The 24,892-nt window shown below is 55.2% G+C and overlaps 4 protein-coding genes across 7 annotated transcripts in view; 2 read left to right on the top strand and 2 right to left on the bottom strand.

The window, feature by feature from the left end:
- The window catches only part of Agfg2 (ArfGAP with FG repeats 2), a 38,774-nt gene extending 35,464 nt beyond the window's left edge, over positions 1 to 3,310 (top strand). The window contains exons 12-13 of one of the 2 annotated variants that reach the window (XM_075975773.1): positions 811 to 896; positions 1,650 to 3,310. In XM_075975773.1, the coding sequence (XP_075831888.1) occupies positions 811 to 896; positions 1,650 to 1,703 (140 nt within the window). In that variant the 3' untranslated portion in view covers positions 1,704 to 3,310. The remainder of the gene's footprint in view (positions 1 to 810; positions 897 to 1,649) is intronic. The other variant, XM_075975780.1, reaches the window with a different exon arrangement.
- Positions 3,311 to 7,194: 3,884 nt separating this feature from the next.
- On the top strand, positions 7,195 to 10,415 carry LOC142851770 (uncharacterized). Its single transcript, XM_075975793.1, has 2 exons — positions 7,195 to 8,393; positions 8,568 to 10,415. Exons 1-2 carry the CDS (start codon positions 7,964 to 7,966, stop codon positions 9,623 to 9,625), a joined length of 1,488 nt encoding a protein of 495 aa, XP_075831908.1. The 5' UTR covers positions 7,195 to 7,963; the 3' UTR covers positions 9,626 to 10,415.
- A 146-nt stretch (positions 10,416 to 10,561) lies between these two features.
- Sap25 (Sin3A associated protein 25) lies at positions 10,562 to 12,198 on the bottom strand. The gene is made up of 6 exons (XM_075975851.1): positions 11,877 to 12,198; positions 11,625 to 11,725; positions 11,439 to 11,542; positions 11,224 to 11,356; positions 11,017 to 11,114; positions 10,562 to 10,934 (listed from the first exon to the last, which is right to left on the bottom strand). The coding sequence occupies exons 1-6, from the start codon at positions 12,017 to 12,019 to the stop codon at positions 10,635 to 10,637; spliced, it is 879 nt and encodes a 292-aa protein (XP_075831966.1). The 5' UTR covers positions 12,020 to 12,198; the 3' UTR covers positions 10,562 to 10,634.
- Positions 12,199 to 12,329: 131 nt separating this feature from the next.
- On the bottom strand, positions 12,330 to 24,494 carry Lrch4 (leucine rich repeats and calponin homology domain containing 4). Of its 3 annotated transcripts, none has more exons than XM_075975830.1 (18): positions 24,226 to 24,494; positions 19,867 to 20,011; positions 19,605 to 19,731; positions 19,313 to 19,418; positions 16,387 to 16,523; positions 16,169 to 16,281; positions 15,949 to 16,048; positions 15,631 to 15,721; positions 15,462 to 15,538; positions 15,295 to 15,356; positions 15,076 to 15,195; positions 14,905 to 14,967; positions 14,728 to 14,831; positions 14,531 to 14,608; positions 14,258 to 14,343; positions 13,951 to 14,088; positions 13,788 to 13,865; positions 12,330 to 13,490 (listed from the first exon to the last, which is right to left on the bottom strand). In XM_075975830.1, the coding sequence occupies exons 1-18, from the start codon at positions 24,443 to 24,445 to the stop codon at positions 13,293 to 13,295; spliced, it is 2,043 nt and encodes a 680-aa protein (XP_075831945.1). In that variant the 5' UTR covers positions 24,446 to 24,494; the 3' UTR covers positions 12,330 to 13,292. The 3 variants fall into 3 exon arrangements, with proteins under 3 accessions (XP_075831945.1, XP_075831935.1, XP_075831952.1); XM_075975820.1 differs by having other exon boundaries at positions 14,531 to 14,614; XM_075975837.1 differs by having other exon boundaries at positions 12,330 to 12,661; positions 14,531 to 14,614; positions 24,226 to 24,493.
- Positions 24,495 to 24,892: the final 398 nt, after the last annotated feature.

Raw genomic sequence — 24,892 nt, forward strand, 5'->3', positions numbered from 1 at the left:
GAACTCAGGACCTTTGGAAGAGCAGGCAATGCTCTTAACCTCTGAGCCATCTCTCCAGCCCCCCAGAGGCATATTTTTTAAATTGAACTTTTATTTATATGTATGTGTGTGTCTGCGTGAATATGTATGGGTAATCCCAAAGGCCACAAAAAGGCACCAGATGCCCGAGAGCTAAAGTTATAATCTGTGAACTATCCAGTGTGGGTGCTGGGAACCCAATTTGGGGCCTCTGAACGAGCAATGTGTGCTTTTAACCAGGTGCACTCGCATGCACACCCGTACAATGCACGAACACCTTCACATGCATGCGCACACATATAAATACAAATTTAAAAAATTTTTAAAATAGTATTTTTTATTTTTGTGGGTTTTTTGGTTTTTTGTTTTGTTTTGTTGAGACAGGGTTTCTACTCTACACAGCCCTGACTATCCTGGAACTCACTCTGTAGACCAGGCTGCCCTTGAACTAAAAGATCGCCTGCCTTTGCTTCCTGAGTGTCAGGATTAAAGACATGAACCACCACCGCCCGGCCAAAATAAATATTTTTAAAGATATTTTTTCAGTTCATAGTTGCTTGAATCTTAGGAAGACAAACTTCTTGCGGCGCCTGAACTGTACACACAGAGACTCTTCTGACCAGTAGAGGGACCAGATGAACCACAGACCTGCTGTGTCCCCTGATGGCTCCATACTTTTCTCCCGAGAATTCGGGAAGGGTCCCCCCGGGTGTTCACTAGAGATGTAGCAAGTGGCTCCCCTCCAGGAAGATGACAGACACACTCAGCCAAATTATTATCCTTGCCTCCCAGGCTCTTCCTTTGGCGACTTGGGGACCTCCAAACTGGGACAGAGGCCTCTGAACCAGGCGACTGGGATCTCCACCAATCCCTTCATGGTGAGCACCACACTGCGGCATCGGAGACACGGCTCTGCAGAAGGCTGTATTGTGGGGCGTAGCTAGGATGCCATCCGTGAAGCATGTGTGTTCGCCCTTGCACTCACAGAGGCCAGGGGAGGGCTTGAGGGGTCCTCCATCGCCCACCACCTCCTTTTCTGGACCCAGACAGCCCGACCGGTGGCCAGCAAGCCTCCTGTCGCCGTCCCCAGAGCACTGAGGCTGCAGGCACACCAGCTTTCTTCTTGGGTGCTGGAAACTCCTGCTCAGGCCACCATGCTTGACAGCAAACGCTTTTTTTTTTTTTATTATGTATACAACATTCCTTCCATGCATGCTTACATGCTGGAAGAGGGCACCAGATCTCATTATAGATGGCTGTGAACCACCATGTGGTTGCTGGGAATTGAACTCAGGACCTCTGGAAGAGCAGTCAGTGCTCTTAACCTCTGAGCCATCTCTCCAGCGCCCAAACGCTTTTACTCCTAGAGCCAACACCCCTCCTCCCTTGTTTGAGACCGAGTCACACTTTGTAGCTCAGGCTAGCCTAGAACTCATGATCCTCCTGCCTCCGCCTTCTGAGTGCTGGGTTTTCAGGTGTGCATCGCATCACCACACCCAGCTCTCAGGTCCCCTCTGTGTCCCCCTCCCTTCTCGTCCCTCCCCCCATCTCCCTTGCTCTGTGAGCCTCAAGCACAGTTGTTCTCCAACAATCTCCCCTCCTAACCTACTAACCTTCTGCTTTCTTTCCAGACTGGATCCTCAGCATTTGCCTCCAAACCTCCAACCACAAACCCATTCTTGTAGCACTGTGTCCTTGGGGGAAGAAGGGGCTCCCCCATCCTTTGTGGAGGAGGCTCTGACATCCCCTGAGAGCCCTGGTGACCATCTGCCTGTGGGGCATCTCTGTGGGTCTGAGGCTGGGGTTGGGCCTGCTTTGCAGGGTTAGGGACCCGGGAATGGGAGGCTTGTGGATGAATCAGACTGCGGCCTCCTGGCCTGCTGCCCAGAGGCTTCCTCCCTGCTCGCTGTCATCTACCCAGGAAGGAGCCCAGAAGGAGCGAAGATACCCTTGCCAGGAGGCCCCACAGTGGGTATTTCTGTCAAATTATTGAGTCTGAAAACGGGCCTCTATCTTGTCCCTCCTGGGCTGGAGTAAGAGAAGTCAGGCGCAGCCCCCACGGCAGCCTCCCCCCCCCCCCCCCAGCAGCTGCTCCAGGCCCAGCTTCCAAAGCTGCCTCACTTCTCCCAGATAGAAGTAGCGCCAGGAATGTAGGGTAAAGATGAGGCTTGGTGTTGACAGCCTCCAGACAGTCCTGGAACTGGGAAGCTTCTGGTGTCCAGTCCTTTTGTTTTCCTGGCTCAGCCACACCCTCTTTTTCCACCCTCATCCTCCCTCCCAGGCAGCCCCTGTGCTGGCACTCAGGACCGGGAGCTTTACCCACAGAGCACGCGTGCCCAGCTCCTGTCAAGCACTTTAGTTAGCCCTGTCGTGTTTGGATACCAGTGTTTTATATTTATAAATAGAGAATTTTCTAATATAGCCTATTATATACATACATACATATATATATATATGCACACAACATATGTAAACAGATAGACACCCAGCCATTCTTCCTCTCCCAGACAACCCTTTAACTCGGGTATGGAGCTGGGCTTGCCGCAGGCCCGTAATCCTAGAACTTGAGGGACTGAGATAGGAGGATCACAAGTTCAAAGCTAGACTGGGCTAGAGAGTGAGTTGAAGGCTGATCTGGGCAATTTAGCAAGACTCTGCCTCAAAATAAAAAGGTAAGAAGTAGCCGGGCGGTGGTGGCGTATGCCTTTAATCCCAGCACTTGGGAGGCAGAGGCAGGCGGATCTCTGTGAGTTCGAGACCAGCCTGGTCTACAAGAGCTAGTTCCAGGACAGGCTCCAAAACCACAGAGAAACCCTGTCTCGAAAAACCAAAAAAAAAAAAAAAAAAGTAAAAAGTAAAAAAGAGGGCTCAGGATATTGTTGGGTGATAGAGTCAAGCCTAGAATCCCCCAGTGAGGGGCTGGAGTGTGGATCAGTGGTAGAGCCCCTGCCTAGAATCCCCCAGTGAGGGGCCGGGGTGTGGCTCAGTGGTAGACATAGTGGTAGAGTAGGATTCTCCTGCAAACTTGAGGAATAGGGTAACCCATCTGTGCCTGGATAATAAAACCTGGAGCCCAAGGGGTAGAGGAAGGACAACCAAGTGTCCTCATTCTCCACAACACACATGAAGAGTACCCAGGGCCTAGGCTTTTCCAGTGGAAGGTCTGCGATTGGCTGGGGCGTTTGTTCTTTTCTTCCTCCACATTCCTCCCACTGCTCCCAAAGATCTGCACCAAAGCTTGTTTGGAGGCAATGTTGGAAAAGTCTGCATTTGAAAGAAAAAAAAAAGTGGCTCTCGGTGTCTTGCTTTGTGCCAGCTGGAGTGGACACAGGTCAGTCAACACGACTCTTCCGATCTGCAGCGCCTGGGCCGATAAACATGTGACCGCTACCAGAGGCGGAACTGTGTACCCTCTGCTAGCGAGAGTCAGGGATGAGTGTGGGTCCCCATCTGGGGTTGGAGCCCCGTGGCCACGGGGCAGGCAGGGAGGCGGGCGCCACAGGGAGGTGGATTTGTGAGTAAACAGGACCCTACCCCCACCCCAGAGTGTCCTAGGCACCTCCAGCAGTTCCTTACCTGGGGCTGTGGTGTCGGTAGCCAGGTGTTCGAAGGGGATAAATACTGCCTCTAGCGGAGAAGAGGGCCAGGCCTTGGCCTTGCTGTTTACCCCGGGAGGCCTGCGCACGCCCCTCCCTGCAGACCTCAGCCAAGAGTTCCTGGCCCTTTAAACTGTTCATTCTTAGGATTTCTCTGGACCTTCCGCAGGGACTGGCAAAGGGATGTGGAATTAGGTTATCAGTTTCTTTGCTTTATAGATTTTTCTGGAAAGATTTCTAGCTCCTGCTATTTGCTAAGCCAGGCTTGGCCTTCCCTCTTTGCAACAAGATTCAGTCTCTCACAGTTTCTTACTAACCTAGCCTCTTCCCTCCTTCCATCTCTTGGGAGGGGGGAGGAGGGAGGTCATCCAGCTGGCTCCTAGCCTTTGTACCAGATTTTTCTGTATTTACTGTTTCCCTTCTGATTTTTTTTGGGGGGGGGTGTCATCTTTAGTATCACCCTACCCCACCAGCACAAGCATGTGTAGCTTAGGCTATCCTTACTTAGTGTTTGGGAGCTAAGGTTCCTGGTGTGTACCCCCCCCCACACACACCACCCATACCAGGCTGTCCTCCTGCTTCTTGCTGCTGCTGCTGCTGCTGGTGGTGGTGGTGGTGGTGGTGGTGGTGGTGGTGGTGGTGGTGGTGGTTTTGAGCCAGGATCTTGCTGTGTAGCCCTGGCTTGCCTGGAACTCGCTACATAGCCTGGGCTGGTCTCAAACTCACTGGGTAACCAATATGACTGGATTTCTGATGCACTTATCACACAGGTTTATAAGGTGCCCAGGATCAGGCCCAGGCTTCTCGCATGCTGGGCAAGCACGCTCCCGAAAGAGCCACATCTCCGGGTGCTTCCCTTTCCCCTCATTCTGCCTTAAGCCAGGAGTCCCAAGCTTATTTTACCCGGCTTCCCCGGCTCTGGCTCCAGATCACTTGAGTTTTAAAAGGCCCTAAAGCGAGGCCCCGTTTGCCCTCTGTGTAAAGTCACACTGTGCCTTATCCCAGGACCTCCTAGCCGCCATCCCTCCATCCTGTCCTGTACGACATGGACCCTGGCCAGCGTCCTGGGCAGGGCTGGATGACTGGGCTGAGAATCTGCCTGGGATTAGCCTCAAACATTCCCTGGGCATGGGCTGGGGCTGAACCACTGTCCTTGGCAAGGAAGGGCCCAGCACCCTCGTCCATCTAAGCTCCCCAGACCAATGGCAGAAACAGCGGAGGCACACCATGATGGGGTGTGTTGCCTTCTTTGTACAGTCTCACCTGACTGCTGTGAATCCAGGTGTGTGTGTGTGCGCGCGCGCGCACACGCACGTGCACACATCACACACAGACTGGAACAATGCATTTGGCTCATACACTCTGTACGGGCCCTGGCCAATCTCTATCCATACCATGCAAGTGACAGCCCTCTGGCTCAGGTCTGTCAGTCAGCCATGGGCAGCCTCTGTGGGTAACAAAGCAGAAGCTGAACCTCAGGAGTTTTCTCCGCGTGAGAGCTAGAAGGTAGGATGATTGAGGGAGCTCACTGTATAGCTTGGTCCCGTACCCCCATCCCCACCCCTCCACCCCCACTCCTCTCCACACACACACCCAGAGAATAAGCCTTCACAGGGACCATCCACAGCCCCTACTGAATGGATTCCTACCCCTGCTAACAAAAGTCTTCCGTAGACGTCATGTGCCTCCAACCTAGCAAAGGCCTAAATTTGCCACTTCCTGGGTTGCTGGGGTTTCAGACTATAAAATATTGTGCTTAAGTAGTGCCAAGAGTAGAGTTGTTGCTATGACAACCGAGATAAGCCAGGCTTTCCCTGGTACCCAACAGACCAAGTCACCTGGCACCGCTTCCGTCCCTTTATTCTTGCTAGTCTACACCCCGGGTGCTTGGATGGCTGCTGTTTCCTGCTTTATCTTTTACCCAGCACTCCAGGGCTGAGTGACAGAGTGTTTAGAGCCGCCTGTGACAGCAGCTGTGATTTCACAAGGACAGATGTTTGCGAGATGACCAGGCTCAGGGATCAGGAAGAAGATAGGGAGAGACCCTTCCTGGATAGCTTTAGTCCTGAGGGAGTGAGACTCCTTCCTTTGCCATGGAGTCCTGCTCGCTAACTGGCTAGAGAGCTGCAGTCCCCACTGTGCGTCCCACTCGGGGGCTCTGGGGTTACAGTTGTGCGTGACCATGTCCAGCTTTCGGAGCATCCTGAGGACCCAGCTCAAGTCTCAAACTTGCACAAATGCTTTACCCACACACGGGGCCATCTTCCAGGACCTGCCAACTGAACTTTGGGCATTTCTTTCAGCCCTGCCTGGGTGGGGCTCTGGCAGGCCGGGAAGCCCCTGGGGCAGGCCTCAGGTATTAGATACCCATACATATGATGATGGTATTGGCTAATTGCTGTCAATACAGTGTTTGGAAAGGTGCCTAACAAGGCCCAGCTTCATGATCAGGGCAAGTGAGCTCCCTGCTATCCCAGGTTACAAATGGGCATGGGCCTCTGTTTGAGCCACCTTTGGACTAGCCTGAGAAAAAGACCCGCGTTCCCCTGCTTCTGTTTACTTGTTATATGGGTGCCTTACCCGAGGGAGCCCCTCCCCGAAGTACCCCAACAGGGTCCCGCAGCTTAGCCTTTTCTCCAGATCTGCAGCTTCCCTCACGGAGATTTTGATTGCCACAGCATTAGGGGGTCCCTATGTCTGCTTAGGCACCACTACTTGTCAACTAAGCGTTGACAAAATGCGCCATGCCGCTCCCAACCCCAGAAAAACAAAATATCCAAGGGGCTGGGGACATAGCTCAGATGGTAAATGCTTGCCGTGCAAACCTGATGGCCTGCTTGATCCTCAGAGTCCACATAAGAAGCGGGGATCACGGCAAGCCTTGTAATCCCAGTACTCCCAGCAGATAGAAGACGACCACTAGCCACCAGTGGTGGTCCACACCTTTAATCCCAGCACTCAGGAGGCAAAGGCAGGTGATCTCTGAGTACGAGACTAGCCTAGTCTACAGAGTTCCAGGACAGCCAGGGCTACCACTAACCAGCCTTGAAGCTCCCAGGCCAGCATGCCTGGAGTACACAGCAGCACAGGGGCACAAAGGGACCCTGCGTCAACGGGATGGAAGGCAAGAACCAACTTCCAAAAGTCAGGCAACCTGGTTATACACATAAATATTTTAAAAGCTGGGTGTAGTAGTATGCCCTTGTAATCCCGGTGCAGGGTAAATGGAGTCCGACAGATCCCTGGGGCCTCCTGGCCTGCTAGCCTTATGTACTAGTCGAGTTCCAAACCAGAGAGCCTGTCTCAGAAACAAGGGGATGGCTCTTGAGGTCGTCCTCTGGCCTCCACAAGCATGTGCACTCAGTCTGACCTCTGACACCCCCCCCCAAACGTCTCAGGATGCAAAGGGTCATGAGGCATCTACCACAGAACCCCGGCTTCTGTGAACACAGCCACCATCAGGTTCAGATCAGCTGTTTGACTCCAGGGCGGTGAGGGGCACTTTGAAGGTGTCCCTGAGAAACGACCTCTTCTTTCGCTGTGTCTCTCAGTGGCTACCTGGATGCATGGGAATCTGGAGGGTACAGCTCGTGACCGGGGACCAGTCTACTAGGTTCCCTATCCTGGGACATCCGTCGCCCCAAACTCATCGAGGAACCACCGACAGAACTTCTGCACAGTGTTCAGCAGCCAAGTTCCCTGAATAACTCAGGAGCAAAGGCACAAAAATCATCTCTGGTGGGATGGAGAGGGACACTGAGGACCTGAGGGTGGAGGCTGAGCCGGGTGGCTGCTGTCAGGATGACCGGCTAAGCCGTTCTTCTAATCACCAGTCCCATCACTGCTAACCACAGCTGCTGCGGCACCCTGGCTTTCTGGCTTTCGGGATTGCCCCAGGCTGCCCCTGGCGGTACTCCTCCACCCCCATATCTAGTCAGCTGATTGGTGGAGACACCCCCCGACTCCCCGCCCCTATGAAAGTTTGGTCCCAGCGGTGCAGGACTCCTACTCTAGCCTAGGAGTCCCTAACCCAAGTTCCTGCACTCGGGCGTGGGAGGGTTAACTTGAAGGGGTGGAGATTCTCACAGGGAGGCTGACCTAACTGAGGCTGACCCAGCTGGGTCAGCTTTCCTTAGATCTAGGAGTCCTGGTGTCACTGGCCACTGGGACGCTTGAGTACAGGCTCCTTGCTCACTTCAAGTCGGGAGAGGGCGTAGGGAGATGCAGGGTAGCTAGAACGGTTGCCATCTCCCAGGTCTCTGCTACTCGTCCCAAGCTGGTGGTGGCTCAGGGGACCAGACCTATCCAAATCAGTCCTTCCGAGGGCACTTGATTGCCTTTGGTTGGAGATGAATCCAGCAGGTACGGGTCCTACAGTCTCCCCCGGGGCCGAGTCCACGGACGTGTCCCTTGGCCCACCATTTCCCTGGCCCTGCCCACCCGACGTGCGGCTTTGTGGCCACCTGCGGAAGCAAAAGTCCCAGCGCCGCCGCTTTTTCGTTCTGCGCGCCGACCCTCCGCGCCTGGAGTGCTACGAGAGCGAGAAGAAGTTCCTCGCCAGCGGCTGCCGCCCACCTCGACCCCGGCGCAGCGTGAGTCTGGAAGGCGCCTGCACTATCAGCAAGCGTGCGGATGCCCGCCAGCGCTACCTGATCGTCGTCTATACCAGCGACAGCAGCCTGGGTGTAGCGGCTGCCAGCGAAGCGGAGCAGCAAGCATGGTACAGCGCCCTGCTGGAGGTGCGCGCCTCTGCCGCTGCAGCTGCTGCCACGGCTATGGGTGAGCCCTGGGACACGGAGGGCAGGGGTTTGCAGACTTAGCTTATCTAAAACTCGTCTCCCCCAGATCACCAAAGGTTCAAATCTTGAGCTTTTTTTTCACACGTCTTGGTTTCTTGGGGCACGGTGACCCCAACCCCTGCCTCTCACTGACTTGCCTATCTATTCTCTCCAGGTCTCAGTCCCCTAGAGGCCCCTGAGTCTTGGATCTTTGCCCCGTTCCAGGACGTCTGGCCTGTGACACTGCGGTCCAAGGGACTGGGGCGAGCACCAGGCCTGAGCAGCGGCACCTATCGCCTGTGCCTGGGTTCTGGGGCTCTAAGCCTCCTGCGGAAGCCAGGAAGCAAAGGCTCCAGAGACAGCCGGGCATCACCACCACCGGCCCTGCGCCTATCCTTGCTCAGTGTGCGCCGCTGCGGCCATGCAGACTCGTTCTTCTTCCTGGAACTCGGGCGCTCAGCGCCCACGGGTCCCGGGGAGCTGTGGATGCAGGCGCCTGATGCAGTGGTAGCCCAAAACATCCATGAGACCGTCCTGGCTGCCATGAAGAGGTTGGGGAGCAGTGCAGCCAGTGGCAAGGATGAGCCACCGTCCGCAGATCCTCCTAAGAGTGCTTCTGCAGCCCCTCCCCGGGTACCATATGAAATCCCTGCTTCTGCAGCGCAACCAAGAAGCCCGGGTGAGAGAGCAAAGCAGGACTATCTCAAAACCTTGGGAAGGATGGGGCCCGCACCCTCCTACAAGGGGCTAGATCTGGGCGGGGACTACATCACCATGGGAGTCAGGGATGACTACGTGCACATGGCAGGAGGAGAGGTTGGTGACTACATGTTGATGGCACCCCCAGGCCTTCCCCCCATCCCTGCCAGGATAGCTCCTGGCAAATCGCTCCAGGATTGTGAGAGCACAGAGTACATGCCCATGAATAGACTCTCACCAGGGCCTTTTTACTACGAGCTCAAGGCCAAGGAGCCTGAACTGGGCCATCGAGGTGCCCTCTGCAGCATTAGGGACAGATGGAGACCCACAGAGGCTCCGGCCTGCTCTTCCCAGCTCTCAGAGGTATCTGGGGACTACATGTACATCCCAGACTGTGTAGGCATGAGCAGTGCTAAGCCTGGGTCCCTGGACAACTGCCTCAACTATGTGGACTTGGACCTAGTTCCTCCCCTGGAAGTGCCTGGAGCAGCCCCTGGGGAGAGTCCACATAGCTATGCCAGCATCAAGTTCTAGAACCTTCTAGGAGATGGTCAAGGAAGATACAAAAAGAAGAGAAAAGTTGCTAAGTGTACAGCCAAGGCCACCATGTTCCCTGTCAGGTGCTATGCCCCCCTTGCCTGCCACCACTTCCAGCCACACACAACCTACAAACCTTCAGAAATAGGTTCTCCCAAGAAATTACTTTTTTTTTTTTTTTTGAGACAGGGTTTCTCTGTAGCTTTGGAGCCTGTCCTGGAACTTGTTCTGTTGACTAGGCTGGCTTGAACTCACAGAGATCTGGCCATCTCTGCTTCCCAAGTACTGGGATTAAAGGTGTGAGCCACTTCTGCCCTGCGAATTTAGACTCTTTTAAGAGAGAAAGTTCTAGAACCTCTCTCACCCCAACCCAAAAAAAACCAACCCTAAAGCCTTAAGCAGTTTTGGGCCTTCCCAGATGAAACCCGGATCTTATCTGTCTCAGGCTAGCTGTGGCCAAACTAGAAATGAGGATTCCCTACCCAAATTTGGACAGCCCTGTCCCCTAAATGTTGATAGCTAGATGTCACTGTGTCCCCCCAGCCCAAAGTTATCCTCACCCAACTTTTTCAAGTCAGAGAGCTATTCCTAGGGCCCCAGCTCAAAAGTGATGGGAGCATCGGGGATCATGTTTGTGCTCCCCAGCGACCTGGCTCCTGAGCCAGACTCCTGCGGTGCCAGCCAAGCTCCCCTGGCGGTTCCTGGGCCTGACCAAGCCAACCAAGTCCTTGCTTCCTACAGCACAGCCCGTCACATCCTGTGGACCCAATCACCCATTAAAGGTGCTCTGCACCCTGACTGTCTTGGCTCGATGGATTTCCCTGCCCCAGGTAGTGGGTGACATGAAGGACAGGCAAGTAAGTGTGGTGGCATGGAGGAGCCCAGCTGCCTCCACACCCCACGCCCCACTGTGGCACCTGTTGTAGAGTCTAGTTCACAAACTAACTCTGGTTTATTATCAACAAAACAGCCTGGGGGAGAAGCCAGCACTCATGGAGGGAGGGCACTATAGATGGGGGGTATCTGGGGTCTGTGTGGGACATGGGTCAGTGCTTCCAGAACAGCTCTGGCCACCGTTGGGGCCTGGGTCTTCAGAGGCAGAGACAGGGTCTGGGCAGCTGCTGGAGGTCAGAGGGCTTGCCAAGGAGTTCGAGCTCAGCTCGCCCTGGCTCATCTGCAGCAGACCAGCGAGGGCAATCATCTCTGCCTCGCTCAGCCAGGTGGAAGAGCAGGCCTGGGATGAGGAGGGACGCACAGAGGGGGACATGATGGCAGGTGGGAGCAGCAGCTTCCGAGAGCCCATTGCCTGAGAAAACAGGAAGGGAAGTTTGTCCTCCCACGCCTTGCATGGAGAGGAAAGGGAATCCTGGAGGGAGGCTCCCTCTTACCTGCTGAGGGGGCTTGGACAGGTACAAGGGAATACGCTGCCCACAGGCGAGCAGAGGGTCCAAGAGAAAGACATCTTCATAGTTTGTCACGGGGAGCCCTGAGGAGGAGAGCCTGCTAGCTTGGTGGCCTCGGCCTTCCATCCTAGCCCTTACTGTAGCTGCTGCCCCAGAAATATCCCAGCTGAGCTGAGGGGCCAAGGAAAGTACCTGTATCCTTGGACACTTGCTCTTCTTCTGGATGCCCTGAGGTAGGGATCCTGCCCCAGACATCATACATAGGCCAGGAAGGATGACACAGTGTCCTGCCGGACAAGGATACGCCTGACCCACAGCTGGCCCCCTGCGGAGAACAGGAAGTGACTGAGCTCATCTTTTATGGCATCTCTGCTACTTGGAGACAGAGCCACAGATCCCCAACTCACCACCAGCTGAGGTCTCGCGTTAGCCTCGTGGCCGGGATCCAAAAGCGGCAGTGGGGTCATCCTTGAGGGGGTGACCTGGGTGGTCACCTGGGAAGAAAGAGGTACTACGAAGGATAGAGACAAGATTAGAACAAGTTCTGAATCTCTGGGGCCTTGTGGGTAAAACCAGCAAGGCCTGGTCCCTACCTGGGGCTTCCGTGGTCGTGGTCGGCTCTGTAACCAGATGATTGGAGGCCAGCGGCAGCTTTCTTCCGGTCTCAGATGGGCTGAGGGCCTGGGGCTGTGGGCTGTGTGAAGGGAAGGACATGCTCTTCCACTTCCCAGTGCTGACCTGAGTCAGTCACAGAGCCAGCAACCCAATTCCAGCACCGACCTCGGGGATTTTCTGTTTTGGAAGGCGCCAGCGCCACCTCCTAGCGGCCCGCACCAGGCCCTCACCTGTCCTGCACGGGCGCTCCTGGCTCTTCCGTGGTTTCCTCTCCAGAGCTCCATTCCCCGCCGTGGTCACTGCCCGTGGAGAGGCCTGACTCCTCTGTGGCCTCCTCCCGGCCTGAGCCCCATGGCCCAAGCCAGGGCAACATCCTGTGCCTGGTGGAGCGCCGGGCAATACCCACCACTGTGCCCGCGTGTGGTCCTGACTACATAGGCGCCCAAATCTTAGCTACCTCAGAGGTGTCGCCACGACGCCTGCGCGCCAGTTTCTACAGCCACGAGGTGCGCTCCCGCCAGCTTCTCAAGGGCTCCCCCTGGCGGCAGAGCCACGGGGCACTTGCGCCCTTACTGCCCCTCTACCCAGCACGGAAACATCACCAACATCACGGTCTACCCTGGGACCCACCGAGAGGACCCAGATCCCCAAGAAGTTCGCACACTCACAGACAGGCACACACCTGAGGGCCAGCCTACAGGCCTTGGGCTTTTCTTTATTGTGTTTGACACAACACTCTTCACCCTGACCAGGGGCTGCACTCGAAGCAGTCCAAGGGCAGGGGGATACGCAAGCCCAGTGCTACACACAGGGCCGTGGTCACCAAGTCCTTGTTAATAGGCAGGGCCCAGGTGTCATCTGTTCCCAGGTCAGGTCCAGTGGGTGTTGGGGCTAGCCCCAACCTCTACCCCTACGACTGCTCCAGAAGGGCGTGAAGGACAGCAGCGATCTGAGGGAGGCCCCTTCCAGGGGCCCCCTCCTCTTCCAGGATGTGGTGGGGCTGGCACAGGGACTCCTGGGGGGAGGGGCCCAGGTTAAGTTTTTCTCTGGCATTCCCCAAGCAAGGTTGGCGGGGTTGGGGTGGGGGTGGGGGCTCTCCTGGTAGACACTGCCCCATGCCTGGAGGCAAATGACACATGGAAGCAACACAGAAGGCTCAGGGGCAGGAGGGGTCTGTCATTTCCAAAGGGAAATGCTGTACAGGCAGAATGACATACACGGAGCCCAGGCAGGACAAGGCCTGGCTGCAGCAGGAGCTCACATAAGCACACACGGAAGAGACAGTCTATACAGTTTATACACAGAGCCAAGGCCCATAATGGGCCCACATCCCCTACAAATATAGAATTCTCTCTACAAAATAGAGATAATTTAGCTCCCCCACAGCAGCCAATAGGGGGAGGGAGGAGAGAAGGGAAACAGCCAAGGTCTGTCATCCCTCTGGGGGACAGAGGGCTAAGGGAGGACAGGAAGGCACCCTCAGCACTAGTGGAGGAGGGGGCTGCTGTGGGCATAGAGTGGGGCTTCTGAGGTCAGTGTTTGTGGGGTCACTAGTGTCTTTGGTAGGGCTGAAGGCACCACCGGTGGGAACATGGTTGAACAGGACTTATAAATAGAAGGCGGGGAAGGAAGGGGCAACGTCGGTCCTAGGAGCCCAGGAGCCGAGTGTAGACGACATAGAGCAGCAGCATGGAGGCCACGTAGAAGAGGAGGAAGCCACCCAGACCAGAGGAGGGCTGGACTGGGAGAGGGGCCTTGCCCCCCACCAGGATCACAGCCTCCAGTATGGTCCGCAGTCCCTGGGTGGTGCCCCGGAGGAGATCCGAGGGCGAGCACAGGTCAGCCTGGGAAGGGAGGGCAGGGCAGGTGGACAAGGACAAATCACAGATGTTAGCAGCATCAAGCCACATACCTTCCCACCCTTCCCTCACAAACCAGGACCACAGCCAGAGCGGTACCAACATGCAGACATGCAGGACAGGGAGGCAGGAGAGCAGGGCAGGAGCTGTGAGGGGTGGGCCCAGGATGCATGCTCTCTGTAGAATTAGAAACCCCTGTGGATGGAGCTCCGCCCCTCGTGCACAGTGTTCAGCTGAGCCCTAGACACCAACATCTCCCAGAGCAAAGAGCAGGCCCCATACCTCAGGCACACCCATTTTTCGACAGGCTTCTAAGAAACTCTCCACGTTCTTCCGAGACTTGAGGGCACTGAGCTTTGGCTGGAGGTGAGGAGGAGGAAGAGAGTTTGCACAGGCAGTCACACACCTGTCCCATCCCCTCTTCCTCCTCCCGGCTCCCACTGACCACAGCAGGTGAGGGCACATGAATGAACGGTACAGAGCGAGGCCGCAGCTGGTTGGCCAGCTGGCAGAGGATGACCCCATTGGCTAGAGCCTCTGCCAGGTCCTCAGGCAAGGGCTGCTGCAGCCGTGACTCAAGGACCTGGAGGCAGAGATAGGAGGAGCAGGTAGGGTCAGCAGGGAGCTCACTCCATCCCTTCCCCTCCTTGACGACAGTTCTAGGCCAAGAAAGAAGGGTCCTGAGGAAAGAAAGGGGAAGGAGGTGCCAGGCTGGGTCAGGCCTCTGCCTATACGGATCTCACTCCGCTCACCTGGCGAAGTTGGGAAATCAGTTCCTTCTCGTCTATAATCTGAGAAAATGGCCGAGATCTCAAACTAGACTCCGGAGAGGAAGGGCCTAGGAGGAAAAGGAGGACAGGGATAGTTTTGCTTCATGGATAAACTTTGGAGCCAGCTTTCAACAGTCTTGTATCAATACCACCTCCTGCCTGTAGATTCTCCATGAAAAGGGACAATACCCCCGAGAGACACAAGTCCCAAGAGACAGGGGTCCTGAGGTTAGTGCCAGAAGGACAAAGACTCACCGGAGCCACTCTGAGAAGATGAACGGAAGAGGAAGCTGTTTGGTCTCTGAATGGAACCCAGTGGCCTGGGAACAGGAGCTGTCACTGGGGGGGAAAGCCAGGGACAGGCAAGAGAGACATTCCCTCAGTGACCCACTCTTCCTTCAGGCCTCTATGTCCCAAGCACCCACAAGCCACCATCTAGAACACTGTCCTACCTGGTCCAGATGATGGAATGGAGTCCTGGGAGATGGGGGATGGTGTGGGAACTCCCTGCCCCCCTGAAACTCCCAGCTGGGTAGCACTGGACTTCGGTGGGCCACTGAGGGAAAAGAAGGGGCTCAGAGACGGCCATGAGGAAGGCGTAGGGAAATGGATCTCGGGAGGACACCTACTTGGAGGTGGCCTGCGTGGATGAGGCCGAAGCACCCGCGGCTCTGATCCCCCGCTTCAGGACACTGGAAGAAGCAGACAAGCATGAGCTCTGCAGTCAGGCCACACATTCAGAAGAACAGAGCCCAGAGAAGTTTGCATCTGCCTGCTGTGCAGCAGCCCCAGGCCCTCACCTGTCCCTCCTGGGGGATCCCCATCCCCCACTCTGTTGCTGCTGTTGCCTCCGCTCCCGCTCCTGCCACAACTGCAAAGTGTCTGGACGTCGCCTCTCCTCCCCTGCAGGCTCCTCCCTCCTGGCAGAAGACAGGGCAAGAGAGACCTTTGTCAGGTGAAGGGGAGGTCCCCGGGCTGTTGAGTATGGAGCAAACATGTGAGTTTGGGGGTTGGAATACCTGCTGCTCCACGTCCTCTCCACATCTCCTGCTACGGAGCTTAATTCAGAAGGCAGCTGCTCCTGAAGAGAGACCAGCAGAGGCTGAAGAAGGCTGGTCCCCCAGTTTGCAGTGACTTCCTTATTCAGTGCCCTTCCCCTGGACAAGGGACGTAACTGGGTCCTCACCTCAGCTACACTCCGCTCGTCATCCTCCCCAGGAACATGGCTGTCGATAAAGTCAATCTGCTCCATGTCTCCATCGCCTGCAAGGCAAGGGCACGTCAGAGAGCAAGCAGGAGGGGGCTTCCAGGCCCACACTCACCCCTCACCCTCCTGGGCAGACTCCCTTGCCCACCAGAGCCATCTTCCCTCTGTTGTCTAGGCCCCCGGGGTTCCCGGGCCAGCTCTGAGATCCGGAATGACAGCTCTGAGAAATCATCTGTGGACTTGAAGGCAGAGAGGCAGAGATGGGACATGGGCTCTGCAGGGCTGAGGACCACATGGGTTCAGGCCTGCAGAGTCTCAGACTGGGGTCAGGTAGTAGGGAGGACGAGTCCCAGCCATGACCTCTTACTGGGAGGTATCTCTTAAAAGGTATTAGGTACAGAGTCCCCAGTACTAAGACCCTCCCAGTGATGACATTCCCAAATGTCCTTACAAAGGAGGTCCTTACCTCATTTCCTGACCACCTCTTGCTGCCGCTATCAACGCTATGGAAGCCTGAGTCCAGGCCACCATCATATCGACGTCCCGGAAATAAGTCTTCTGCAGGGCTGGAGCGGCAAGAAGACCTCATCAGCCCCAGGCTGGCAGCACCCCTACCCTCCCACTAGAATCCAGGAGTGGTCTCTGGTCCCAAGAAGGGGATTCCTTCCCCTTATCAAGAGCCTTACCAAGGACTAAAACTTGGAGGACGGGAAGGGACCAGGTCCCCAAGGGCAGCTCCTCGCCGTCCAGCCTCCATCGTTAAGTACTTGAAGATGTGAAGCTTCCCCTTCAGACAGATCTGTGAGGGGCACCTGCATAAGAATGAGGTGGCTCCCCAGGCCTTACTGGACCCTTCTACGCTAACAACATCACTGTCCTCAAGTTCACCCAGGCTGCACTTTACCTGGGCAGGTGGACTCTGGAGGGGGTTGCTATCCAGCAGAATGACCTGCAGGTGCCTGAGGCGGCAGAAGGAGACCGGGATGCGGGAGACACGGTTACAGGAGAAATCCAGGCGGACCAGAGGAAGGTCCCCCAGCTCTAGGGTTGGGCAAGGGAAGAGTTAGGAGAAGCCCAGGCCAAGGTCTTGAGTTCTCTCCCTTGCCCTTGACTCTGACCAGCCAGTCACTCCATCACAGCCCCCACCCTGGCTGGCTCAGCTCATTTCCCAGAAATGACCTGCTCCTCTCCACACTCCGATCTGAGTCGAGCCCTGGCTACTTCAGCTCAGCCCTATGCATCCTCCTCCCCTGCCTGCCCCCACTGAAGTCCACTGTGCATTCTTCACTAAGCAGCACAAGACACAAACCAACTGGTGATTACTGCACAAAAGCCTCCCATGCCACAGCCATGACTGCGGACGTTGGGTGGGTACAGTGTACAGGAGGGCACACAGTTCAAAGCCAGCCTCAGCTATATAACAGTTCAAGGCCATCCTAGGCTACAAGAGAGCCTGTCCCAAAAACCCACAATCAATCAATCAATCAATCAATCAATCAATCAGGAAGCTGTTTCCCAATCCCATGTCTTCTATGAATCTTCCACACACCTCAGGGTCTTGGGATTCACTCTTCCTTGGTAAGCAAGAAGCAATGTGCCTGGATCTTTTAGGCTCCAGGAAGAACTCCCTATATTTACGCCCCTATTACTATGACTAAATTTCAGGTGGTAGATAATCACCAAATCCCTGAAAATGGTGTTCAGAGGTTGGATCTACAGGAGGTAGCTGGGTCATGGGTCTGTCTCTACGAATGGAACAGGCTAGTCCATGGATGGATTCCTAGATTAATGGACCATCAGGAAGCAGTCTTCTCTCTGGCACTTTTGAACCATGCTGCCCTGTGATGCCCTCGACACCCACAGACATGCGCTACCTGCACAGAGAGGGGTGTAGGTGTTTAAACAAATCCTGTGACTTGGTCCTCAAGCCCCAGTGCTGGCTCACACAGCACCAGCACTCAGGGCTGAAACACAAGGAGCACACAAGTCAAAGGCCAGCCCGGGCTTCGGGGAGACCCTGTCTCAAAAGACAAAGAGGAGTGCTGGTATACAGCTCAGCTGGTGGAATGCTGATCTGCAATGCATAAAGCTCTATAGGTCTGGTCCTCAGTATTGCAGAGACTAGGCACGGAGGTGCATGCCTGGAATCCCACCACTCAGGAGGTAAAGGCAGGAGAAGTAGGGTTCAAGTCCATTCTTGGCTACATACTGAGCTGGAGGCCAGCCTAAACTACAAGAGACCATCTCTCAAAGAACAAAATAAAAACAAAATTCCCACTGGGTGGAGTAGTGCACGACTTTAATCCCAGCACTTGGGAGGCAGAGGCAGGCAGATCTCTGTGAGCTCCAGGCCAGCCTGGTTTACAGAGTGAATTCTAGGACAGCCAGGGCTAGATGGTGAAACCCTGTCTCAACAAAACAAAACAAAACAAAATCCCTCAGCTTCGGTTATTTTCTTCCAGTAACAGAAAATTCATGAAGACACTTAATGGACTTGGAAAGCAGAGGGCAGAGGCAGAAAGGGGGAGAAGGAGGCAGGGAAGATGGGTGCCCATTACTCTTGTTCTTCACAACCAAATATGCACCCTTCCTGTTTGTCCTTCTAACTGCATCCCTGCTACATCACGCTCCCACTGCTTCCACGCTTTTACTCTGATGCTCCTCTGCCAGGACCACCTTCTAAGGTCAGCTATGCCAGTGATGTCAGTCACTTCCCAGGCTCCACCCTGCTGCCCCCTCTCACTCTCTGGGCTCCCAAGCCTCCAGCTTTAGCAGTTCCCTATGAATGTGTGTCTCTCGTCCATGAAGCCACTAAACCTTTGAGGACTGGTCTCAGATCTCAGTCACATCTATTGGGGGGGAGGCCCCTCACCTGAAATGCAGGAAGCACACACCCCAGAACAATGCTGGCTGAGCACAAGAAGATATGCCTGCTTCCCAACAGAGACTATCAAGTGTCGGTACATCATAATTACCCCACTGAACAGGGCTGCTTAGACTCTCATGTCAGGACTACTCCCCCTCCCCAATCCAGAGTCCTTGTGAGGAGATTCAGAGCATCACCTGGCTAGTGTTTTGAGAGCTCTCACTGGGGTGAGGTGGGTGTTGGGTGGGCCTTAAGGTCCATTCCAACTTTAGGATTCTACAGCTGACTTCCCTCCTACCCTTCTTTCCTAGCCTGCTCCCACATAAAAACAGAACTATGTATCCACGCCTTCCCAGTCTCAGAAGGTTGCCATGGTCAAGAGCAAATACCACTGTTTACTGTTTGCTTTAGATACTGAATATCACTGAGCAACAAGGCAAGGTCATTTTTTTATAAGATGTCTTCTTGCCTGTGACTTCTCCAAGGTAGCAGCATTATTTCAAATTCAGTGTTTGTGCCCCTCCATTTCATATGTTGAAATCATAACCTTCAAAGTGATTGATACTAGGAAGTGGGGCCTCTGGGTGGCAATTCAGGTCGAGAGGGCGAAGTCCAGAGAGGATTAGTGTCCTTATAAAATAGAGCCCAGAGACCCCAGGAGCTCTCTCCGCTCTCTGTGAGATGAGGAGAGGGGTTGTAACCCACAGAGGGCCCTAATACCACCTGACCACAGAGCAACCTTATCTAAATGTGAGAATGTTAGTAGCCGTCTGGTCAGAAGCCCCCATCTACAGATCTCCCGTACAGCAGCCTCGCTGGTGAAGGCACACACAAGCTCACACATCCTCTGGGCTTCATCTTCCTTACAGTCAGAAGCCCCCATCTACAGATCTCCCGTACAGCAGCCTCGCTGGTGAAGGAACACACACAAGCTCACACATCCTCTGGGTTTCATCTTCCTTACCATCGGGCAGGGTACTGAGCTGGTTCCTCCGAACATTGAGATCCCGCAGGGAACGGAGGCTGCACAGCTCCACGGGAAGGGACTGCAGCTCATTGCTGCTCACGTCCTAGGTCAGAGAAGGCACTATAAGCCCAGAATCAGCAGAAATTGCGCTGCTATTTCTCTCTGGCTACTTGCCTTTAGTCCAAGCCTTTTTTCCCAAGGTGCTTCCTACCTTTCTCTAGTTACCCCCCAGAAGTCCCCGGAGCCTGGCTCAATAGTCCCTCTTCTGGCCCGTGCCCTTTATTCTCACAAGCTGCCGCAGGCTTCCTAAGGTGCTGATGTCTGGAGGCAGGGCTCCTAGCTTGTTGTTGCTGACAATAAGTACTCGAAGGGGCAGCTGGCAGATGTAGGGTGGCAAAGCTGACAGCTGGTTCCGGCTGTGAAAGGGAGAAAGGCAGCAGCCTCACTCCTCAGGCAGGGCACCTCAGCACTGGGCCTGCTCTGGGGAACCAGGAGCACTGCTCAGGGCCATAGCACTGGTCTCTGAGGCCTACAGAATAAGTTCCCACTACCTGAGGTTGAGGTAGGTGAGGGCTGTGAGATTCCCCAAGGCTGGGTTCAGGCATCTCAGGCAATTGTGGTAGAGGCTCAGACCTTCCAGGGACACCAGCTGGCATGCTGCCTCGGGCACCTCGGGAAACCGGTTCCGAGACAAGTCTAAGGAAAGTAAGGGTCAGGAAAGAGCTAAGGAAAGAGTCAGCCTTGCACAAAGAGACTGAATGTCCCCTGAACCAGCTACCCAGATCCCTATCCTCCGCTGACTGAAAGAATCAAGCCCACAGGGCTAAGGAGATAAGTGGATAAAGTGCCCGCTGCACATGAGTGAGGACCTGTGTTCGAGCCCCCAGAACCCATGGCTAAAAAGCAGAGTGTGGTAGTGTTCACTTGCAATCCCACCACCGGGGAGTCGTGGCTCAGTGGCTCCCTGGTGCTCACTGGCCAGCTGACCAGAGAGCCTAGCTGATTCAAGTGACCAGATCAATGAACAGACCCTGCCTCAAACAAGCAGTGGGTGGCACCAGAACAGCTGAGACTGATCCCTAGTCTCCACAGGTGTGTGCACACATAGACATACGATCATAAACGTGGGCTCCCTGGGGAGACAAGTCTTCTACACACTGAAGCACATACAAGTACAACCAGAAAGGCAAAGAGAAAGCCAGACATGGGAGGCTATGGACAGACCATAAACACCACCTTTAAATTTACAAATGAAGTTCCATGTGGCAGCTCATGCCTGTAACTCCAGCAGAGTGCTGAGAGAAGAGAATGCAGAGTTCAGGACTAGACAGCTAGACTTGACTCTGCCCCCACACACACACCAAAACTAAGACAAATGTTGAGCTCTCCCAGCAGTGTGGCAATGCTCTATAGCACTGTGCTGCTCATGTTCCGAGATGTCAGGAGAGGTGAAAGGTCACAGGAGGGGGTTATGTTTGTGAGAAAACAGTCTGAGGGATGAAGAGAAGGCTCCATGAGGGAGCACAGTCACTACACAAGCGTGAGGACCTGAGTTCAGATCCCAGCACGTGTGTAAAGAGCTGGGCATGGGTATGTACTGTGACCTCAGTGCCGAGGATAGGGTGGGGTCAGAAGAAATGAGCTGGGCTTGTGGGCTGCCAGCCTAGCTCCAGGTTCAGTAAGAGATGCTGTCTCAAGACGATCAGGCGGAGAGTGAGGGAACAGCACACCCGACATCCTCTGCAGGCCTCCATACACACGATGAACTTACTCTCCCACTCCCCACCAAAAAAAGAGCCTGGTCAGGGCTGGTTGTGACTCAATGGGTTTAGCACACAGAAGGCTCTGGATGTGATCCCAGTACACAAAAGAGAAGTTGAAAACAACAGTAAGATGATAGGCAGGAAAGGTCAAGGGGATAATACAGAAATCTCTGGGGGAACCACAGGGAAGTCCTTCCTCCCAGCTTCAACCTGTTTTCGACACAGGGCCGAAATCAAGGACAAGATATATCCTGGCTCTAGGGATTAAGTAAGGCCCTAACACTTGGCTAGTTTTCTATCAGCCTCCAGCCCCAAAGGATTATGAACGTCTAAGTTCAGGAAGTCTAGGAGGGAAAGGAAGTAGGCTAAGCTGGGCTGGGAACCAGGTTCTCAGAGTCCTCGAGGTTCTTCCCATTTGGGGTTCCTTTGTCCCCAGGCTGGCTGTCCTATTCCCAACCCTAGCAGTCTTCCTCTGCTTCCTCTCTGACCTAGACCTCAGGTCAGCATCTTTGCATTTACCTTGAGCAGAGCACAGAATGAAGGTGAGGACTGAGGAGGGGCCTTTACCCCCTTCTCTCAGACAGTGGCTCATGGCAGTGCCAGAGGCACTGTGGTTCCTTCCAGTGTAGAGATGCAGACCAGAACCCTAGAAGCCTGTGTTTCTGTTTGTTCTGTTCAGCATGCCTTGGGAGGTGTCTGGGCCTTTTAGGGGAAATCCTAGCAAGAGCTGTTGTGAGCTTCTTTAAGGGCCCTCCTTCAGAAGGGGGTAAAGGCTAAGAGAAGGGGAAGCTGGGGAATATTCCCCAAGGAAACGCATCTTGTGACAGGAAATGGAGCAGTTGTGGCTTGTAGGATCTGTTTTCCCAGGGGATATTAGCCTGATGCTCTACAAACTGCTCTCTTCCTCGCCCCAGCCCTAGTGAACACAGACAGAGCTAGTGTGGGAAAAATGGTTCCGGAGAGGGTAGAAGGCTTGCATCGGGTCCTACACTCATGCCTGACACCTGCCTGTTCCTCTGTGCCCACAGATGTATAAGTGAGGGGGGTAGGGAGTGTGCCTGTATTCATGGGAGTGGAGGCCACGCTGAGATGGGGTAAGGACCTGTAGAGGGGCAGAAGTCAGGGGCGGAAGGAGCCCAGGCTGGAGGAGGCAGGGCTCAGGGGCACAGGATGTGGTCTGTGGGAGAATGATCTACACTTCTCCTTTGCTAGAAGTTGCCCTCCCCCAACCCAACCCAGCTCTCTACTAGTAGGCCAAGGGAACACCGCCCTTGGGTGTTAGGGGCGTCCACAGAGGGAACACACAGGGCACAACAAGCAGGAGAGGGTCCAGAATAACCCAGCAGCACAATGCTGAAGCATTTGGTCTGCGCTGGAGAGCAAGGGATGTGGAGGACAGGGCACCAGGCAACTCTGGGCTTCTGTCACACACACACACACAACACACGCCGGCCCCAGGTTAGGAGTACCCAGCTTGGAGAGAGGAGACAGAGGACAGCTGGACATAATGGAACCCACCTGCCTAGAACCTGGGCTCCGAAGAGACTGAAGAAGGCAGAGGGGGGCTTTCAGGAGGCTGGGAATTCCCCACTTTACCACACAATTGAACCTGTACCCAGGGGAGCCCTAGCTGCACCCTCAGTCGGAATGCTGGAGGAGGAGGCTGGGCAAGGGCAGGAGCTGGGAGGGGCTACGAGTGCTTGGTAGTTTTCCCCCAAGAGTCCACTCACTGAGACAGAGCCCTGAGGAAGTAAAGAAAAACATTTGGTCTTTGTCAAAAAACAAGCAAGGGGGGAGGGGAAAGGGAACAGACGGCCAGTGTCACACAGCTGCTGAGGTCAATCTGGAGCTTGGGGGTTGGGGGGACCTGGGAGGGGTAAGAACCGCTCGTGGGGCTCACCCATTCCCAGGACTCATTCAGCTGTATAGGGGGAAAGAATTAAAACACAGGCAGATTTAAACTTTTTCTCTCTAGAGCTGAAAGGAGAGTGTGTGCCCCAGTCAGGCGGGGTGACCACAGGTGGGCAGGCACCTGCTGCAGCAATGTGCTCTTTGATCCAGTCCGAGGGCCCCTGCCGGCCTGGAGATGAGAGGAGCAGGAGAAGGGGCCCTCGCACTCCAGCCCAGACTGGGGTGGGGCTCCGGGAATGCAGTCCTGTGTTCCGATCCCCGCCCTCAGCTGCCAGCCCAAGTTCATAGGCTGCCTCCTAAAGCAGCTGAAGCCTGACTCACCTGTCATAGTACAGTCCCCAGGGCCTGGCCAGCAACAGACACAGGGTAGAGGGTACATGATTAGAGGAATCCCAAACATACACACAGCAGGGCGGAGGGGGCATGATTACAGGGATCCTGAGGGCGGGGACTGGAAGGAGCGTCTCCAGGAGGTCAGCACTCCTAACTAAGAGATCCAATTTCCTTCCTTTCTGCAAACTGCCTCAAGTTCCTCCCCTAAGGGAAAAGCAGAACCTGAAATGGTAATTCTAGGGTTCCTATGAGGTCACAGGCTACACAGTGACCTCACAGAGGCAGGAAAAAGATAAAGGGGACAAGGATAATGGATGGAAAGTTAAGTGCGGGAGATTCACTTCTTTCACACACACACAGTCGGGCTCGGGCGGACGGCGGGAAGGGTCTGGGACTTGTGGAGACTACGGTAAAGCAGGAAAAACATAGGGTTGTTAGGGGCGACCTTTGGGAAAGATAATTTGGGGCTGCTGGAATCGAGGTGGAGGAGTGTGGAAAGAGTTGGAAACGACCAGGAGGAGGCAAAATGCAGTGATTATTGAGATTATCAATGGGGGGGGGGGCTTGCTTTAGGGGCCGAGCAGGTCTAGGATTGCAGAAGCCAACCAGGTGAGGGGCGGGGCCCCACTACAGGTGCGCAGTATGCAAATAAAGGGGAAAGTCACAGAGAGCTCGGCCAAAAGTGTTGTGTGCAAGCTTGAAGCGAACTCATTGTCCAGCGGTTCTTACAGCGGAGAGGGGAGGTCGCAGGCTCGATGCCAATCCCGAGGGGCGAGCCTTCAAGACTGCCAGGTGAAGGGGGTGGGCCTGATTCGAGCGCGAGGCGGGGCTATGCAAATGAGGGTCGCGGTCCCGTGAGGGTCCGCTCCTCTCTTTCTCTCTTTGGGTACCGGCGCAACTCACCAGCCTGGGTGATGTCTGACAGGTCGTAACTGCGGGCCGCGCCCCGGGGGAAGTGCTTCAAACGCCGGTTGGACAAGTTCAGAGTCCCGGTGGCCACAGCCTCCTCTAGGGCTCGTTCTGCGCTGCGGCTCCCGGGTAGACCAGGAGACCCTGGCGCGGGGACTGAAGCTGCAGCTTCCTCACCCCCGGCGGCGAGTGGGCCCGCTACCGCAGCCGCCATCCGCTCCCGGCGGCTCCCGCTGCCTGACTGACGGCGCCGGCCGGCCCTCCTCGCCCCTCCCCCACCTCGGAGCCGCCGTAGTCGCCGCTGGAGGGCGGAGACGACGGTCCGGGACCCCGCGGACCAATCATGAGCCAGAGACGCGTTAGAAATGCCCAATCAGGAAGCGCCAAGGGGGTGGAGCTTCTTCACTCTAGCCGCCACTGAGGGATGGGAGGGGTAAGAGCGGAGCACTCGCCAACGGCCGCGGCTTCTGGCCGGCCCGCCCCGCGCGGCGACATCCAATCACAGCCCTTGAGGCTAGAGATGGAGCCAATGAGGCCCACCCAGGAGGCGGGGACAACAGCTCTCAACTTTTAAGAGATTAAAGACTCAGAGCCCACAAGCCTGAGAGTCAGGCCCTCTTTCAAAGAAGCCCAATTGCAAGCTAGATCCACGTGAGTGACT

This window comes from Microtus pennsylvanicus, chromosome 1 (genome assembly GCF_037038515.1).
Source record: "Microtus pennsylvanicus isolate mMicPen1 chromosome 1, mMicPen1.hap1, whole genome shotgun sequence".
In the NCBI taxonomy this organism is placed as follows: Eukaryota; Metazoa; Chordata; class Mammalia; order Rodentia; family Cricetidae; genus Microtus; species Microtus pennsylvanicus.